At 42.2% G+C, this 19,200-nt stretch overlaps 1 protein-coding gene across 1 annotated transcript in view; it reads left to right on the top strand.

Annotated features, from left to right (window-relative positions):
- Positions 1–19,200, top strand: part of C2H3orf52 (chromosome 2 C3orf52 homolog) — a 35,233-nt gene that overhangs the window by 4,536 nt on the left and 11,497 nt on the right. Inside the window, exons 2-3 of the mRNA XM_011722383.2 lie at positions 2,338–2,467; positions 11,658–11,785. Coding sequence (XP_011720685.2) covers positions 2,338–2,467; positions 11,658–11,785 — 258 coding nt within the window. The remainder of the gene's footprint in view (positions 1–2,337; positions 2,468–11,657; positions 11,786–19,200) is intronic.

The following is a 19,200-nucleotide window of genomic DNA, read 5'->3' as shown; positions in this document are numbered from 1 at the left end:
GGCCTTCGGCCTCAGGAGCTCTGTAAATGGGGAGATGTTTCTGTCCCCTGAGAAATTAAGGATTCATTGTACTGGGATGCCTTTTTCCCATGTGGCTTTCCCTGGCTTTGAAGCAGTTATGCAGGTTTTGAGTGGGGATGAGAGGTGACCCTATCCCTGGGATTCCAGAAATGCACTTAACTCAAGAGGGATCTCCTCTGGCATGATATCCCCAGGGCCTTTAAGTGCTCCCCTCGCACCCACAGGCTGGGCCTCACAGTCAGTGTCAAGTGCGCTTGGGAAATCCAACATTTGTCCCCTCATTTAGATTTTCTCAGGGTCCGTTCTTAAAATTTCTGGAGGCCCCTACAACTAAACAGCACACAATTGTTAAATGTATATTACTTGTAGAAGGCACAGGTATGGAATATAAGAACAGGGGAGTGTAAGAGCACCCCTCCTCTGTGTGGTTTCAGTTTACCTAGCAAGATAAGACCAGTCTCTGTTTGTTTTTGAACCTGAAACCAGACAGGGCAGTCAGCCGCAGCAGCAGATGGGCTATGTGGACAGCTCAGGTATTGGAAGCTGTCACTGAGGGCAGGTGGGGAGGGAGGCTTCCACTAAAGGGGAGATTTGACCTAGCTCCCTAAGGGTGGGAGGGCTCAGACCAGAGGCCTGCCATGGCCTGCTCCCACCTCCCTTACAATCTGGTCCACTAGGCGCAGGTGGGGCCTAGGTATGTGTCAGCACTTTGGGAGGCCGAGGCAGGCGGATCACGAGGTCAGGAGATCGAGACCATCCTGGCTAACACGGTGAAACCCTGTCTCTTCTAAATATACAAAAAATTAGCTGGGCGTGGTGGGAGGCGCCTGTAGTCCCAGCTACTCGGGAGGCTGAGACAGGAGAATGGCATGAACCCGGGAGATGGAGCTTTCAGTGAGCCGAGATCACGCCACTGCACTCCAGCCTGGCCACAGAGCGAGACCCCGTCTCAAAAAAAAAAAAAAAAAAAAAAAGAATGGGAGAGAAAGCAGGCCAGGTGGCCAGGTGTCAGTCAGGAGCGAGTCTCCTTGAGTGCCGGCTGCTGCTTTGTGGGATGGCCAACGCTGAGGAACGACGGAGGCGCGGTTGCACGCTTCAGCTGAGCTCCCAATAATTGTTTAGCAGATGCTTTGTGTCCATTATCTCTAGTTTTCGCAACAGTCCTGTGAGCTACATTTAGTATTTATATATTTTAAAGTTGAGGACTTTGGGGCCTATGAGTTTCAGTAGCTTGCTTAAAACCAGCTTGCCTTTAAGTGGTATACCTTGGTTTGGAATCTAAGTGTGTTAGATACAGAAACATTTTTTTCCCATTGTATTCTGTTGTTTCCCATGGTCTCCATGTAGGAATTACCTAATGGTGGAGTGGGAAGTAGGAGAAGAGTCGTGAGACCACATAGGGTAAGGTGGGGGCCCCTCCATGACACCCTCGTAAATCAGACCTCCACACAGTGATGTGGACAAAAGGGAAAGTTGGAGAGCTTTGTGCAGACACACAGCAGGGATTGGTTCTGGCTCGTCTCTCTGAATTGCGTCTTTGAAATGGGATAGTGCACACTCTTTGAAATGGGCTAGTGCACACCCTGAAGGGCTGTTAGGGTTAAGTGAAACGACGCTGGTGCTCAATAAACCATAGCAGTTGTACTTGTTTTCATTGGCCCCTCCTCTGTCCCACTCCAGCCTTCTCACTCCAGCTTTGCAGCTTATTTCCTGTTGTCTCTTCCATCTGTCCTTTCATTGCCCTTCCCAACCCTTTTTTACATAGAACCTAGGCCATGGCTTTTTCTTGGTGTTTCCACTCTAAACTACACATCATTTTCCCTTAATTTTCAACTCGGCTCTGGTGTTTCAAAACCTTCAAGTTACCAGTGCACACCCAATTAAGTCCAATCTATTCTGGGACAGCCATCAACACCCTCTGAGTGTGCTCCCAGCCTTTCACTCTCTCTCGTCTTAACTTTCATTATTTGCCTCTGAAACCCACATTCCAATCGGCAGACTAGTCTGCTGGCTGGTTGCATTACGAATCCACACTGTGGATGCTCTTTCCTGGGTTTGGAAAGCCTTCAAAAATCCATCTTTCAAAATCCCGCCTATCCTCCCCACCTCAGAGCCCCTAGAGGATTTTCCTGCTAACTTCTTGGCAAGGTTCTGTTCTGCCTCTGATCTATCTTTTTGTAAACTTGATTCAGTAGAGTGTTGCCCTGAGATCAGGGTCTTCCTGCCTTCATTTCTGTGTCACTGGCTCATCCTAGGTATTCAGAAATGCCTGTTGCAACAAAATGACTGCCTCGCAATCTCCCTCTGCCTTTCTAGGCTAACAAGGAAAGCCACTGGAGCTCCTGTAATAAGAATGTGGTTGGAAGGTGCAAACTGTGGATGATCATCACCTCCGTTTTCCTAGGTCTTATTGTAGTGATCATCATAGGCATGTGTCTTTCTGGAGGTAAGAGGATTTAGATGTGAATAAGTTGACACATTTTAAGAACTTACTTAAGGCTCGTGACTTACACTGAAATGGAAGATGTACTCATAGCCACTTCATTATTTATAATGTGAATTTAAGACTGGCTTGGAATATATTGTATGGGTGGGAGATATCCCTGATTCTTGTGTTTTTTTTTTTTTTCTATGTTGTTGCTGTATTTTGTTGTTTTATAAGCTCCAGAAGGAGTAGAGAAATCAGTGTTTTACTTTAAACTCTGCTCATTGGATCTTGAAGAGGTTTCTTAATATTTTAACTTACTAATCACTGATTTATATTTTATTATATCCTGATATCTGTTAATGTGAATTCTTTTCATTTTCATTTGTTTGCTAAAAACAATTATACTTCATCTGGTGTGTCTGATATATTACTATGATGATAAAATAATAAATAATGCATTTGAAAGCGTTTTCTAAAACTCTTATTGTCTTACTGTATTTATTTATTTATTTTTTGAGAGAAAGTCTCACTTTCACCCAGGCTAGAGTGCAGTGATACAACCTTGGCTTGCTGCAACCTCTGCCTCCCAAATTCAAGGAACTCTCGTGCCTCAGTCTCTGAAATAGCTGGAATTACAGGCATGCGCCACCACACCCAACCAGTTTTTGTATTTTTAGTAAATACGGGCTTTCGCCATGTTGTCCAGGTTGGTCTTGAACTCCTGACCTCAAGTGATCTGTCCGCCTTGGCCTCCCAAATTGCTGGGATTAGAGGCATGAGCTACCATGCCTGGCCCAATTTTAACTTATTTTAGAAATGACTGTTTATTTTGTTAGTGTCATATGTGTGTATAAAACAAAAAACTTATAGAACGCTAACTATATATGACTACATCTATTCCATATATTATTTCATTTTGTTGCTTATTTTGATTGAAACATGATACATGTTCAGTTACCCATAAAACCCATTCATAATATTAATATTTGGTAATATTTTCTTCTAGTCTTTTGTTTACTTGCATTTCTAAAATAATTTGAGATTAGATTTCTTCATAGTCTTGTGGACTACCTTTAGGATTTTGATATTATGTTTAGATCATTTTGCCAAGTCATTAAAAATTCTTTGTGAACATTATTATTTTTATGATTTGCATGATATAGTCTTCCACATTATTTAGAGCCCTTTAGGTAGTTACCAATTTTTTAATGATTATTGTATTTGTTAAAGTTTTTACAGTGTATAAATATAGCATCCTCCGGTGGACAATAATTTCAGTTTCAAAATGGGAAAGAAGAAAATTGTTTTTATTTATATGTGGGGGTGATGGTAGAGAGGGGCTCGTCTGAGGCTGGGATACTCCCAAGCGTGATCCAGCCTTCACGTGGGTATGGGTTGAGTCCAGCTCCCCGTTGCAAACCCAGTCATAGAATGAGAGCAAGAAGAGGTAACTCCCCAGTCTCTCCAGAGGGAGTTCTCAGGAATTTTCTTCAGAAACTACGTTTTCCATTTACCTCTTGTTTCCCCTTCTCCCAACCCCTTTATTTCCTGTCTTAGAGTTTTGTAGTTCCTGAAGGAATAGGAAAACTCTGATGATATCAGTCAACCTCCAGCACATGAGTTTCCTGGCCAGACACCATGTCTACTTTTTTACTTAGGGCATTGTTCAGGTGTGGTAGATGACTCTTTTAGGCTATAAGCTGGTGTTAAGGTAGGAAAAAGCTAATAAAGTGTGCTGTACCTCCTCCGTCATGCTGAGGACAATAGTTTTGGTGTGAGCATTGCCATACTTGCTATTCATATCAATTCCAACATATGGGTGTTGAAAATGAGGTTTAGTAGCACGATCTTGTCCTGACATAACTAGTTGGTGCTATCCTGGGAGTTGATATTTGGATCCTGTTGGCATCTGGAGCCTATCATAAAGGATGATTCAAGAGATCTAGATGGTTTAATATTCAAGAAACTAAAGCACAAGACCCAGGATCTGTCTTCCATTCTCAAAAAGTCGTCTAACCTCTTCATCTCACAAAGAGCAGTCTACAAGAGGAAGGTATTTCACTGCCTTCCACAGTTTTTTCTGGAGATGTAAAAGGTTATGGGATAATATTCAGGGAAGAATTTTTTTGACACTTGTAGTGCAAACTTTATTTTTAATTTAATTGTAAATTTGTGTTCTAACATGTCAATGCTGTAAGAGAGGTTTTTTTCAAACTACTTTTTAAATCAAGGAAATATTTTTATTTTACTTGGCATCTCAGCTCTTAGCTATTTGAGCCTGTGGGGAGAGTCATGTTAGACATGGGGGTGGGGGAGATGCAGTAGGTAAAAATGGGTGGGGCAGGGGCTCCCTTCTGTGACAGTCCCAGCCTCACCTAGAGCAGCTCTGTAGGCATTTTTTTGGGGGATGATCTGCAATAATCAGCCACTTCCTAATTGCCAAGCCTGTTAATATGAATCAGATATTTGTGGAACTTTCAAGTACTGCGTGGGAAACATTGTCTGGGGACAAAAACACTGTTGGGAGACTCAAGGGCTGTGCCTGTGGCTGTCTGGATTTACTGAGTGACTAAAGTTCCTCAGGAACTACATTTGCCATTCGTTGCCTGTTTACCCTTCTCTAGACCCCTTAATCTCCTGCCTCAAGGCTCTATAGTCTTCAGACTGAAGCTTGGAGGCAGAAGGGTTAACTGTTGTTCTTCAGTAGGCAGGACTTTGTAAAACTACCCAGAAAGGCTGGGGAAGCTGAGAGGCTAAAGAAAAACTGACAAATCCAGTTACTCAGACAGAAACATTTAACAGGGTTTTAGGAACAGAAGCCATGCCTTGGGCAGCAGCGAGAGGAGATGGTACATTCCTGCACCATTACCCCAAAGGCCCAGGGCTTAAATACCATGGAAAAAGGGTATGCCTGCTTCAGAAGGGATGTGTTTTACAATTGCATAAGGGCAGGATTTATGGCATGTAGATAATGTCAAGGTTATTTTGACCTGAGGGTGAGATTTATGGTAAGTATGTGCTCTTATACATGGAATGGTAGATGAAATAGAAATCTTAGAGGCATTTCCAGAGCTAGAAGTTAACACAGTGAAATCAGAAGTTAACACAGTGAAATAATAACTAAGATGGAATTTCTTTAGCCTTCAAAACTGTGCAGCTGGGGTGTACATAAAATGGGACAGTGAAAGCATCTCAGAACAGAAAGTTGGGGAGGGGACAATAGGGTACCTAGGCAGGGTATCCAGTGGGGAGTTGTATTTTGTCACTCAAATTAAGAGTTGTCAGCATGTAGTGATAATAAAAGCAGACCAACTTGTAGTAGATTTTACTATTGCTGCTCATTCTCTACAGACTGTGCAGCCTTTATTGCCTGTACATGGGATGGGCTTGTCCACTACTCTGCCCTGGTATGCTGTTGAAGAATGACAAATTCAGGATCATGGCTTAGCTTAGGGCACTGAGTAGGGGCTTTGTATGGACTAGGGAAAAGAGGCTACCCTTCCTCCAGACTCACAATCAACATGGAAATTTTTTTAATGTCCATTTTTATGGGCGGAACCCAGGGAATTCTGTTATTTGAGACTGTTTAGGGAAAAAGTATTAACGGATTCTTTCCTTCTCCATAAGGAATTATAAATTTCCTGATTTGAAAGGTGCAGAAACAAAAGCCTTCATCTTTTTCTCAAAGTCATTTTCTTTCTGGATAATTTGGAGAACCAGTTGAGTGTTCTCAAGGGTTCTCCTTTCTTCACTAATTCACACTAGTCATGGAGAGGTGAGACCCTGGATAACACTTTACTTAATGAAGTTTTGGTTGGGGCAAAATATTTTAAATATTTCAAAAACAAAACTGTGACAAGTAGGTGGACGCTTAGAAACATGATTTAAATTGATAACATCCTGGAGACCCTTATGTGATATCCCCCAACATTATACCACAGATTCTTGCCTGACCCTAATCTCTTAATTTACACACATTTTATGAGTAGGAATGCTGTGGTACTGAGATATAAGCAACAACTTCCTAAGTGACATTGTGTTGAGTGGATTTGTTTGCCTTTCAGTTGTGAATAAGAGCTACATTTTATGATGTCACGTGGTTCTGGCAGACTGACAATTTTCACAGGGTAATGCTCCCTGGTATAGGGTGACTCACTGGAAGATCCTAGGCAGATGGCATTAACAAGCTATAAGCTGCCAAGGTCCTTTGGGGCAGGAATGTGAGAGCAGCACTAGACCCAGTACCTTGAAATTTCTTTCAATTTTCACCTGTTTATCTTTTCTTCAAATTGCTGATGTTTCTCTACTTTACCAAGATAGACACCCTTAACTGTGGTCTCCATATAGTATCTTTCAGCTTCCTCTAACCCAGAGATCTTCAGATATCTCCTCCTTTCTCTAAGCATCCTCAGGTTCTTCTTAATTTATGCCTTGTGTTCCTTTATTGGAATGCTAATCATGTGGAAGTTATTTATATCCCACTGCTCAAGGTCATCACCAAAGTCCAATTGCAAAAATTCAAAAAGTTGCAACCTCAGGTATAAATGAGTTAACTCTTCAAATGCACAAGCATCCTCTCGCCTTCAAAGCAGTCTTCCATCAGGATTCTTGCTACTTCATTTAGATATGTGTTTTTTTCTCTCTCTTTTTTCACTTCCACAAACAAAGGTCTGCATTTGAATCTTGCAGATTTCCAAACCTCTTGTATCTATTGTTCCCAATTTTTCTTCCCAAGATTACTAGCAATTGTCTGATCATGGAAGCCAACATTTCTCTGTCTCCTGCCTTACTGTCAGCTTTTAGCTCTGTCAACTTCATTATACTCTTCTGAGTCTATAGAACTCCTGGACTTTAGGTTGATTTTGCTATTTTTACTCTTGGCCTCTGCATTGTGGGTTCATGAGGCTTCTCTTCAGCTTTCTGACTTTTCATATTCTTCATTCTTTTCCTTGGCGAGCTCATTCACTCCCAGGACAGCAGCCATGCCTCCAAGAAGGTGACTCCTAGATCTATGTCTGTACAATTTTCCTGAGTTTTAAAGGTACTCTTGGCTAGAGATCTTTATCTAAAATTAACTGTCATCATCTCAATTATTATACATGTGAAACTACTGTTTGTTTGTATGCTATTTTAGTCTGCCTGAGCTACTATAACAGAATATCATAAACTAGGTAGCTTATACATAACAGAAATTTATTGCTCACAGTTCCGGAGGCTGGAACTCCAAGATCAAAGTGTCAGCACATTTGCTGTCTGGTGAGGGCACACTTTTTATTTCATAGATTGTGCCTTCTAGCTATATATTCTATGGTATAAGGGGAAAGGCAGCTTTCTGGGGCCTCTTTTATAAGGGCAGTAATACCATTCATAAGTGCTCTCCCCTCATGATCTAATCACCTCCCAAAGACCCCACTGTCTAAGACCATCTGATATTGTTTGGATTTGTGTCCCTGCCCAAATCTCATGTTGAATGGGAAGAGGGGCCTGGTGGAAGGTGATTGGATCATGGGGGTGGATTTCCCCTTTGCTAGTCTCATGATAGTGTGTGAATTCTCATGAGATCTGATGGTTTAAAAGTGTGTGGCTCTTCCTTCTTTGCTCTTTCTCTGTCTCTCCTGCTCCCCCATGATAAGACATGCTTGTTTCCCCTGAGCCTTCTGCTATAATTGTAAGTTTCCTGAGGGCTCCCATCCTTGCTTCCTGTTAAGCCTGAAGAACTGTAAGACAATTAAACCTCTTTTCTTCATAAATTACGCAGTCTCAGGTAGTTCTTTGTAACAGTGTGAGAATGGACTAATACACGATCACGTTGGTGATTAGATTTCAACATATGCATTTTTCAGGGAGACACAAACATTCAGACCACAGCATATCCTTTATCACAATTTGCTCATCTTTTCCCCGTTCATTCACCCTTTATATAAGACCAAGTTTATTTAAGTTCTGCTACTATCCAGTTGTGTAACTTTAGGCAAACTTGTCAACCCTCTGGGCCTGTTTTCCCATTTATAAATGTGAAGGTTTCGGAATCTGAGGCTATAAATATACCTTGACCCTAATACATGCTAATTCGTTGACCTGAACAAATTACACATTTTCTCTAAGACTCAGTGTCTTCATTTAAAAATGAAAACAATATTTAACTCATTGGGTTGTTGTGAGGATTATGTGAGGAAAATATATTCATAAAGTGCATAGCAGAGTGTTTGCACATCATACTTAATACAGTAGCTATTATTATTCTTGTTCCTGGGCTTGATATCTTGGAAACCTTTTTGATTTCTTCTTTCCCATGTCTAGATAATGGCCAAATCTTACCAGTTATTCCTTGGTAGTGTCTTGATAGTAACTTTCCCACTTACTACAGGGCACCATGCAGGATACTTTATGCATGTTGGTTTTCATCTTTACTATCATTTACATTGTAGGTGTTGATATTTCTGTTGGGGAAGCAGCTTCAGAAATTTAAATGACTTGCTCAAGGTCACCTGGCTAACAAATAGCCAGCAGGAGTTCAGACTAAGTCTGGCTACCTTTAAAGTCAGCTCTGTTTCCACTATCCTGGGCTTTCTCATTAATTTTTTCTTTTTGTTCCCACTGCTGTCAGTCAAATCAGTCTTTTCCAAACTTGTGCCTGTTGGCCTCTCTGCCTCATTTCTCCTGGTTTCATTTTATCCCATCCATGACCACCCGATTAACCTCCGTTGAACACCGGCCTCTACTTTCTTCGTGGGAGATGTTTAACAACACTCCATTACCCCTTGAAGGCATCTGGCATTTAAGGGCTCTCTCTCAAGCTTAATTTCTTATGTTCTAGCCAAATAACTGTTTGCATGTTCCTTCAACATACAACACACTTTTTTGTGATTTTTTAAAAATATGTTTTTTCTACACGAATAAGTACAGCCCAGATTATCTCATTAGTGACATAAAAACTCTCCTGACTGGGTAAGCCTGTCGTTGTTACTATTGTTATTGTTTTGACACACACAACTATTTAGATAGGTCTTGTTACAGATTCATGATTTGGATGATACACATTAAATATGTGTCATTAGAGCTATTATGGGAGGCCTGTTTTCACACTTGGTATCGCTTCTCAGTGTCCTTGAGTTTAGCAGTTATTTGAATCTTGTATCTATCCTCTTGGCATCCCCTGTTGTTTTCAGAGGCATTGACATCTGTTATGGAAATCTACATGGTGGGTATAGAACTCAAAGATACCCATTGAAATATTATTTATAGAAGTAGAAAGCTGAAAATGATAAAAGTCATATTTAAGAAAATAGGCGAGCCTATTATGAAGCCGTTAAAATAATCTTTGCAAGGAATTTTAAGCACATGGGAAATGGCTTTTGATATGTTTACAACAAAACCATCAGGATAAGTAAGCAATAATAGCAGCAAACAACAAAAATCAGGATATAAATTATCTATTTGTTAAGACCTCAAATATGTAATATCAAGTATAGGAGGAAAAAACCCTCTCGATTGCAAGATTATTAGTATTTTTTTCTTTGCTTTGTTACAATTTCCTGTACTTTGCAAGTTTTTTGCTATGAAGGCATAACTTTTTAAAAAAAATCATACAACATAATATCATGACTTATAGCAAGTAAGGACGCAGGGATAATTCCCTATGTTCGTATGTTTGGGGGTCCCAAGATCATTCCTAGATTCAACAATTTGCTAGGAGGATACACAGGACTCAGCTTGCAGTCCTACTGATGACTGATGTATTACAGCAAAAGGATACATTACATCAAATGATTAATTGCAGCAAAATCCAGAGAAAACCAGGAGCAAGCTTTCAAGTGTCCTGTCTCAGTGGAGTTGCACCAGACTTGTTTAATTCCTCCAGCAATAGACTATGACAACACATGTGAGATCTCATCTACTAGGGAAGCTTATTAGAGATTCAGTGCCTGAGGTTTTCACTGGGGGTTGGTCATATGCGTAGCCTTTGCTTACCATGCACCAAAAATCCAGACTCCCAAAAGGAAAGGAGATGTTAGCCACGTTGTACAAACCGTTGAGGCACAGTGAGCCCCTCTCATCAGGGGAAAATCCAGGTTCTCTGACGCCAGCCAGGACCAATTTCGAGGAGGCCTTTCTTATGCTAGCAATCCCAGGCCTGCTATATTAACTCTTTTCTGCACATTCCTTGCTCCAAATGCTTCACATTTCCAGATGTCCTCACAGAATAAGTAACAGGAATACCAGGAATCTTCCTCCTTTTTGCCTGTCCTTCCATCACAAACACTGAATTTATTCCACTATGGTCTTAAAGTCTATGGCAATATAAGCACCTGCTTCCTCCCACCTATGCCTTTCTCAGGGCCAGAGAGGTGGTCTCCTGTGTGGGGCCAGCTGGTGAGGCTGGCGTGGAGCCAGGGGAGCATAATTAGCACACTAGTGCCAGCTTCTGGTGCCTGGATCCTCACTTTGGGATTTTCCTTTAGTTCCAACTACTTAAAAATCAATTAGATAGCAGTCATTAAACACAAGCAGCAACACATAACTAATTGTCCCAGGAACGTAATTCGTGCACACCCTGGGGCTCTGAGTATAGTTTAGCTTCCCTTCTGCAAGCAGAGCATGTCAACATACCTGTCCTGTGAGACATAGTCTAGAGCGATGACTTCATGCTCATCCTCTGTCTTCCTGGGGAGACTTCAAGACATGGACTTGCATGCTCATTTTCTAGTCCCACCTCTGTTGTTTGGGTCGACGATGTCACTTCTTCATGGTGGTCTTTGCCAGCACAGAACTGGGAGGTGAGTCAATGCAGTTGCTTGTTCCCACTTCCTGTCCTCCATCACTCATTGTTCATCCCCACCCACTACCGTCTCCCAGTACCTGCCTTGACACCTATGTACCTAGCTAAGCTGCAGGTTCAGTCTAATAAGGAAGTTCATATTCTTCCTACTCCCTCTGGCCCTTTCCCCAGTCTGTATTCATTGGAATCTGAGACCCCTTTGCCATAAAACAAACAAACTTTTTATTTTGATGGAGGCAAATCCCTGTATTTTACTCAATTTTACTGAGTGGAGAAAGCATTTCTGCTTATACTTGCTTGCTGTGTTCAGCCTTTACCCTTGATGCTCATAGTTATGTTCAAGTATGGCAGTCAATGGAATAAATAAGTTGATTATTATATACAGGTGTTTTTTGTGTTTTTCATTTCCACCTCCCCTACTCTCTTTAGTAACTTATGTTGATGAAGATGAAAATGAAATACTTGAATTATCATCAAATAAAACATTCTTGGTCATGCTAAAGATTCCAGAGGAGTGTGTTGCTGAAGAGGAATTGCCTCACCTGCTCACCGAAAAGGTAATTCCATCTTATGTACTTGCCTGAGGAGTTATTGACATTAGAGTATGAGTTCTGCTAGAATAATTGGCATAGAGCTATAGAGTAAGTAACTTCAATTTGGGATTCTTTGTCTGGATTTTAGCAGAAAATGATGCTTATAAATATATTTTATGACCAAATACCACATGTTCTTACTTACAAGTGGGAGCTAAATGATGAGAACACGTGGGCACGAAGAGAGGAACAGACATTGGGGCCTACTTAACGGTGGAGGGTGGAAAGAGGTAGAAGAACAGAAGAAAAAAAAATAACTATTGGGTACTAGGTTTAGTACCTGGGTGACAAAATAAACTGTACAACAAACCACCGTGACACGAGTTTACCTATATAGCAAACCTGCACGTGTATTCTCCTGAGCCTAGAATAAAACTTTGTTAAAATATAAGTACATGTCTTTACTGTAGTGCAAAGCCAGAGGGAAGAGTCCTGGCCTCCAGCTACATAAATGCTGGGGGACACTGTTCTTTTTACTCCCTCAGGTCCTATATTGAATTCAACCTGTAGTATTCATTGAGGGTCTGCGATGTGCTAGACAGCATGCCAAGTGCCAGGGCCACATTGTCTGTGCCTTCAGTGGTCTCACAGTCCAAGTACAGGAAGTGACTAAAAAGATAGTTTTATAACAGTGTGATATGTTCTAGTGTGTTTTACAATGGCAAAGGAGGGGCATCTGAGCTACCTGAGGTGGAGATGAAGGCACGAAAGGCCTCTTAAGTGAAGTGATGCTCAGGATTAGTTTTGAAATGAGATAGGAATGTTCTAAATAAAAAAGCCTGAGACATTGAAGGATCTGCATAGTATGTACTGTGGCCTTCCTGTGCTTTGTGGTGACGGCTTGCAGAGATGAGGCTAAAAAGGAAGGCAGGGGTCAGGTCACGAAGGCTTTCCCACTCTTCGGTAAGGCACCAAAATATTTTAATCAGCAGATTGACACAGTTAGATTTTTCCTTTTAGCCTTTCTGTGTTTTGATGGAGAACGCCAGGAGGAAGAGATCAGTTAGAAGGTGTTACAATAGTCCAGGTGGGAAACGAGGGAGGCTTGAACTAGGGCAGTGTCAGGAAAATAAGGAAGATTTGCATGAGATTTAAGAGGTATTCTCACTCAACAAGAGTCCGTGACTGATTGGGTGGTGGTGAGGAGAGCGTGACTCCAGGCTCTGGTTGAGTGATTGGGCAGATGGATGACGGTGTCAGTCATGGCGTGAGAAACCCAGGAGAATGAACCCTCTGTGGAAGACGGAAGCTCTGCAGCCAGAGTAGGAGGGTTGGGTGGAGCATCCCAATCATCCTGTCAAAGACAGGGTGGTTCACAGCCAGACCCAGAAATTTTGATAAGAAAATCTGGGCAAGAACAGCCTGGCCTCCATTAGATTCTTCTCTGCCATTGCTAGGTTGAATGGAGTGAGTGCTATTTAACTTCCATTCGATTTGATTCCTACAAAAGCTCCTGAAGAGGCGATTCCATCGAGGTCACATTCGAGTCAGTTTCTGGGTACCCATGCATGAGATGTAATTGCTTCTTTTATCACAGGAGTTTGTATCCTGTGATGATTACTCCAGGTTTCTCTTCCTCCTTCTCTTCATTTATGTCTTTAAATTTTTTTAGGTTGTTTAAATTTATTCATTTTATTTTTATTTTTTACTTCCATAGGTTTTGGGGGACCAGGTGGTATTTGGTTACGTGAATAAGTTCCATAGTGGTGATTTCTGAGATTTTGGTGCACCTATTACCTGAGCAATGTACACTGTACCCAATTTGTAGTCTTTTATCCCTCACCCCCGCCACCCTTTCCTTCGAGTCCCGGAAGTCTCTTCATTTATGTCTTATCTTCAGCTCCCTTTTCTCCTTTCCTTCCACCTGCTTCCTGGGGCAAGTTGTTGAGTGAGAAGCTTCTTGCTACTTTCCTCTTGGCTGCTTTTTTAATGGAGAGGTTTTGCATTTGCTGAGCAGAAATAAGAGGAGTCAGCATCCACATGTGTCACCTGTTGCAGAGTGGACTGTCTATTTCAAAGGTGAATGAAGGGGTGGCCTGCCCCTCCACACCTGTGGGCGCTTCTCGTTAGGTGGATTGAGAGACTTGAGAAAAGAAATGAGACGCAGAAACAAAGTATAGAGAAAGAAAAGGTGGGCCCAGGGGACCGCGCTCAGCACACAGAAGACCCAAGCCGGCACAGGTCTCTGAGTTCCCTCAGTATTTATTGATCATTATCTTTACCATCTTAGAAAAGGGGAAGTGGCAGGACAATAGGATCATAGTAGGGAGAAGGTCAGCAGTAAGACATATAAATAAAGATCTCTGTGACATGAATAAGTTTAAGGAAAAGTGCTGTGCCTTGATATGCATATGTAAACATCTCCATAAACCTTTTTAGTGCACAAAGAGCAGCATTGCCGCTAGCAAGTCCCACCTTCAGCCCTAAGGCGGTTTTCTCCTATCTCAGTAAATAGAACACACAATCAGGTTTTACACCAAGCCGTTCCATTGCCCAGGGATGGGCAGGAGACAGATGTCTTTCTCTATCTCAACTGCCAAGAGGCCTTCTTTCCTCTTTTACTAATTCCTCAGCACAGACCCTTCACGGGTGTCAGGCTGGGGGACGATCAGGTCTTTCTTTCCCTTCCCACGACGCCATATTTCAGACTATCACATGGGGAGAAACCTTGGACAACACCTCGCTTTCCTAGGCAGAGGTCCCTGTGACCTTTGGCAGTGTACGCGTCCCTGGGTACTTGAGATTAAGAGAATGGTGATGACTTTTAACAAGCATACTGCCTTCAGGCACTTGTTTAACAAAGCACACCCTGCACAGCCCTAAATCCATTAAACCTTGAGTCACCACAGCACCTGTCTCTTGCAAGGACAGGGTTGGGGGTAGGGTTACAGATTAACAGCATCTCAAATACGGAACAAAATGGAGTCTCTTATGTCTACTTCTTTCTATATAGACACAGTAACAGTCTGATTTCTCTATCTTCTCCCCACATAAATGAATGTTCATTTTTCATCTTACAACCGTATCTCTTGCACGGAGTCAGACACGAGGAAATTCTCCGGGTATTTTGGGCTCATCAGTAGGTAGTGGCAAAGGAACAGGGACTGACATTGATGCCTGCAGTGGGTCCACAGATTTCTTTGAGCCAGTTTCTTCTCTGATAAGTAGAAATCAGTGCACTTTCTCTGTTTAACTCAGGTGCAAATGAGATTACATAAAAATAACTTGAGAAACATTTTAAAAGAATTATATTGGGCCGGGCGCGGTGGCTCATGCCTGTAATCCCAGCACTTTGGGAGGCTAAGGCGGGTAGATTACGAGATCAGGAGATTGAGACCATCCTGGCTAACACAGTGAAACCCCGGTTCTACTAAAACTACAAAAAATTAGCCAGGCGTGGTGGCGGGCACCTGTAGTCCCAGCTACTTGGGAGGCTGAGGCAGGAGAATGGCATGAACCCAGGAGGCGGAGCTTGCAGTGAGCCCAGATCGCGCCATTGGCCTGGGCAACAGAGACTCGGTCTCAAAAAAAAAAAAGAATTATCTTATTTACACATGATCAAAGTAAGGCATAGTGAAGTGACAGATTCCTGCCCTTCATTCCCCAACCAAATATGCTCAGGAACAAAAATTAGCACCTAAATGTATTCCTGTCTTCTTGTCAGGTCAATAACTCCTTTCTTCCATTAGGTCAACTTCCAGAAGTTTATGGATATAAAAGGTAAATGGAAGTGAGTATTTGTGGAGGAAAAACTATTTTTTTCTCCATACCCACATTCAATGCAGAACACTTCTGTGGCCACATGTGTGTTTTTTTTCCCCACACCAACCAATTATCTGCCACCAGCTGTGTATCCTACAATCCAGTTCAATTCTGACGTGATCTGCCTGGAGTAAGTGCAGACCCCACAGTTTAAGGGTTCAGCCCCACAAAACTTCCCTCACTTAACATGCCAGTTACAAGTCTAGGTTGTCACTTGTGCTTCTGACCAACCAGCTGCAAATCTGAGGTTTCCAAAACCCCTGCCTTGGGTTTGATCATTTGCTAGAATAGCTCACAGAGCTCAGGGAAGCATTACATTTATGGGTACACTGTAGAGAATAGAGCATATCAAAAGCCAGATGAAAAGGTACATAGGATGGACATGTGGGACGGAACGTGGGTGTCCATGTCCTTTCAAGTGTGCCACCCTCCCTGTAAATGTGGTCAGCCACCTGGGAGCTCTCCAAACTCTGTCTTTTAGGGATTTTTATGGAGATTTCATCACATAGGCATGATGGATTATTATGCATTATTATGCTGGAGAGAACTTGCTCTCCAGCCTCTCTCCCCTCTGGAGGATGGAGGTGGAGGTGGGGCCAAAAGCTTCAGATTTCTTCCTCTTCTTCTTTTTTTTTTCTCGAGACCGTTTTCACTATATTGCGTGGGCTGATATCAAGCTCCTGGCTTCAAGTGATTCTCCCTGCTAGTCTCCCGAGTAGCTGGGATTACAGGCGTGCACCATCCCACTCCACCACACTGGCTGAAAGTTCCAAGCTTCTAGCTGTGGCTTGGTCTTTCTGATGATCAGCTCCCATCCAGCAGCCCACCAAGAGTTGCCTCATCAGAAATAAAGACACTCCTATAACCCAGGAAACTGCAAGAGATTTAGGAGCAGGTCTGTGTCAGGAGCTGGGGTAAAGATCAAATGTTAGAGTAAAAGATGTACCCGGCACCCCTGTCACTCAGGAAGTAACAAGGGTTTTAGGAATTCTGTGCCAGGAACTGGGGCAGAGACTAAACGTATATGTATTTTTATTATATCACAGTATTGGAACTTTATGCCCTTTCCCTTGGCTTTTCTAAACACAGGTCCTGCCATGCGTCATTGCCACAGTTTTTTCCTCTCAGGGTTGGGGCTGTTACTCTGCTTAAGCCAGCGTGTTAGTTACATGCGAACCAGCACACCCTGTGCATGGGTTAGGAGCTAATGATGGCACCTCTCTTATTCTGGAAGCTGGTCTCTAATTAGCCACCGCATCAGACTCAGCTAATCAACTCGCTGAGCTCCTTGCTCAGTTTGCACCAAGCCCCGTAGACATTGTGTGGGAGACACCAGACTAAGGGTTGAGGAACCTCCCTATTTCACTTCTTTGGGCCCAAAGTGGACAGTGTGACTAACAGCTCCCCAAATATAAATATGTCCTAAGTACAGCAGAGGAGCATGATCAAAAAGAATCTTTAAGTGAACACAAAAAGTGATCTAGTCTACCACTCCATATGTTACCTTAAAATTTTAACTTAAAAATTTTGCTGAAAGCCCTTGTGTGCAAAACACTGTGCTGGGCCCTAGAGATTAATAAAGGAAGGAAGGGAAGGAGGAAGCAGAGAAGACTGGAAGGAAGGATAGATATCACCCCTGCCATAGGAAGCTCAGTCCAAAAGGAAGAGAGAGACGTGAGTGCTTGACATTGGTGCTTGAAAAGATCCTCCTCTACGGCATCCTCATTCTCCTCCCCATCACAGCATTCCTGTGAAAGCTGCTTTCCTACTTCCTGAGTTTTTTAAATGGCTGTCAGCCTATCGGCAATATCCTGTGCTTTGGGACTTAAGAGCTGTACAACGACCCAGTCATTTTCTTCTTCAGGAGACAGTTTCCTTCATTGTATATATATCCATTTCATCTTCACTGGGTAGTGTGGTCAGATGGGAAGAAGCTGGTTTTTACTGTTCATAACACGTAGGATTGAATGTTGGCTTCTCCATTTACTAGCAGAGTGACCTGGGACAGGTTTTCTTCATCTCATGGAATGGAGTGCTGTTTTATTTTCCAGTAAAAAGGGGAGACATGTTTTAATGCCTGTTATGCCAGGTTTTTATAAAGATCACGACAATAATGACAAGATTAGAAGAGCAGAAATAGCAGGCACTCTCATCTTTTGTTCTCTCTTTGAGAGATGGGTTGTACATGTTGAATTAAATGGGAGTGTATTGTGGAAGTGCAGCGTCCTTGACATTCCATTCAGAGTTGAGGGGAAGCAAGGTGAGCTCTCCCTAGGGCACTGCTGTTTTTGTATGTTTGACTGCTTGTTATTGAATAAAGTAATAGGTCATTAAGCCATAATGGCGGTAGCTGGGGATGGCACATGTTCCTGAGTACTACTAGTTTAGGATTCAGACCTCTGAAACACAACTACTCAATGCCTGGAAAAAGATGTGTGTAACATAATATCACCAACTAGTATCCAGAATATAAAACTAACCACTTCAGCTAGATGAGAAAAAGATAGATAAGCCAAGGGAAAGAAAGGAAATGAGTGAGAAATTCAGAGATGAGAAGTCCCAGAGTTAATAAACATATGAAAAGATGTTCAACCTCACTAGTAAGTGAGGCGGTACAGATTAAAATAACGTGAAGCACTATTTTATACTCCTCAGAGTGGAAAAAATTTAAGTTTGGTAACACTAAGTGCTGGTAAGGATGTGGCAAATGGATATGTATACATTGCTGGGAGGGATGGGACAGGGAGAGCAATTTTGTGAAGTTGGAGATGAACCTACCCTTGAACCCAACAATTCCTTTTCTTGGCATATGCCCATTGGAAACTCCTGCGTGCCCAAGAAGAGATGCCCAGAGAAATTAAGGATGCTTGCTTCAGCATAGGTTGTAATAGGGGGAAATTGGTAATAGTGCATGTGATCATCAGTAGGGGAATGGATAAGCTGGTATACTCATTTAAACGAATCTATGCAGGAGTTAGGTAAATGCCTTTTATTGAGATTTATTTTATGAATAAATCTTAAATGTAATTTTGGTGAAAAAAAGCAAGGTTTAGAAGATTTTGTAGAATATGGTGCCTTTTGTTTGAATAAAAACACAAATTATATTTTGTTATGATTACATAAATAAGTAGCAATTTGTTGAAATATGCAAGGAAAGGATGCATGCCAGCTTCAGAATGATGGTTAGTACTAAGGAAGAGAGAGAGGAGGAGCTGAATGGTATGTAGGGGTCATTTTAGCTTTATTTTGTTTCTTAAATTAAAGGGCCAAACCCAATATAGCAAACTGTGAAGACACGAAAGCTAGGTAGTGGAAACACAGGTGTCATTATTTTTTATGATGCTTGCAATATTTCATGCATAAAATAAAGCCTCCGTATTTTTGCAATTCCCCTGTTTGTCTCTTTGTCCAGGGGATATGCTAGACCCGTGGCTTAGCATGGCTGTTTGTCTTTATGCTGAAGCTCTGGAGAAGGGAGAAAGAAGCCCTGGCTAAGCAATGTCCCAGGTGCTAAGTGGTCTGTGCTGCTGCTGTCCAGCAGCCATTTTGGGGTCTTCTCTCCTTCCTATGGTCTGTGAGGTCTGTGTGGGCTCCAGCTGCTGACATTCTCACCACCA

This window comes from Macaca nemestrina, chromosome 2 (assembly GCF_043159975.1).
Source record: "Macaca nemestrina isolate mMacNem1 chromosome 2, mMacNem.hap1, whole genome shotgun sequence".
Taxonomy (NCBI): domain Eukaryota; kingdom Metazoa; phylum Chordata; class Mammalia; order Primates; family Cercopithecidae; genus Macaca; species Macaca nemestrina.
Note: the sequence above shows the minus strand (reverse complement) of the source record. Positions and strands in the feature narration are given on the sequence as shown.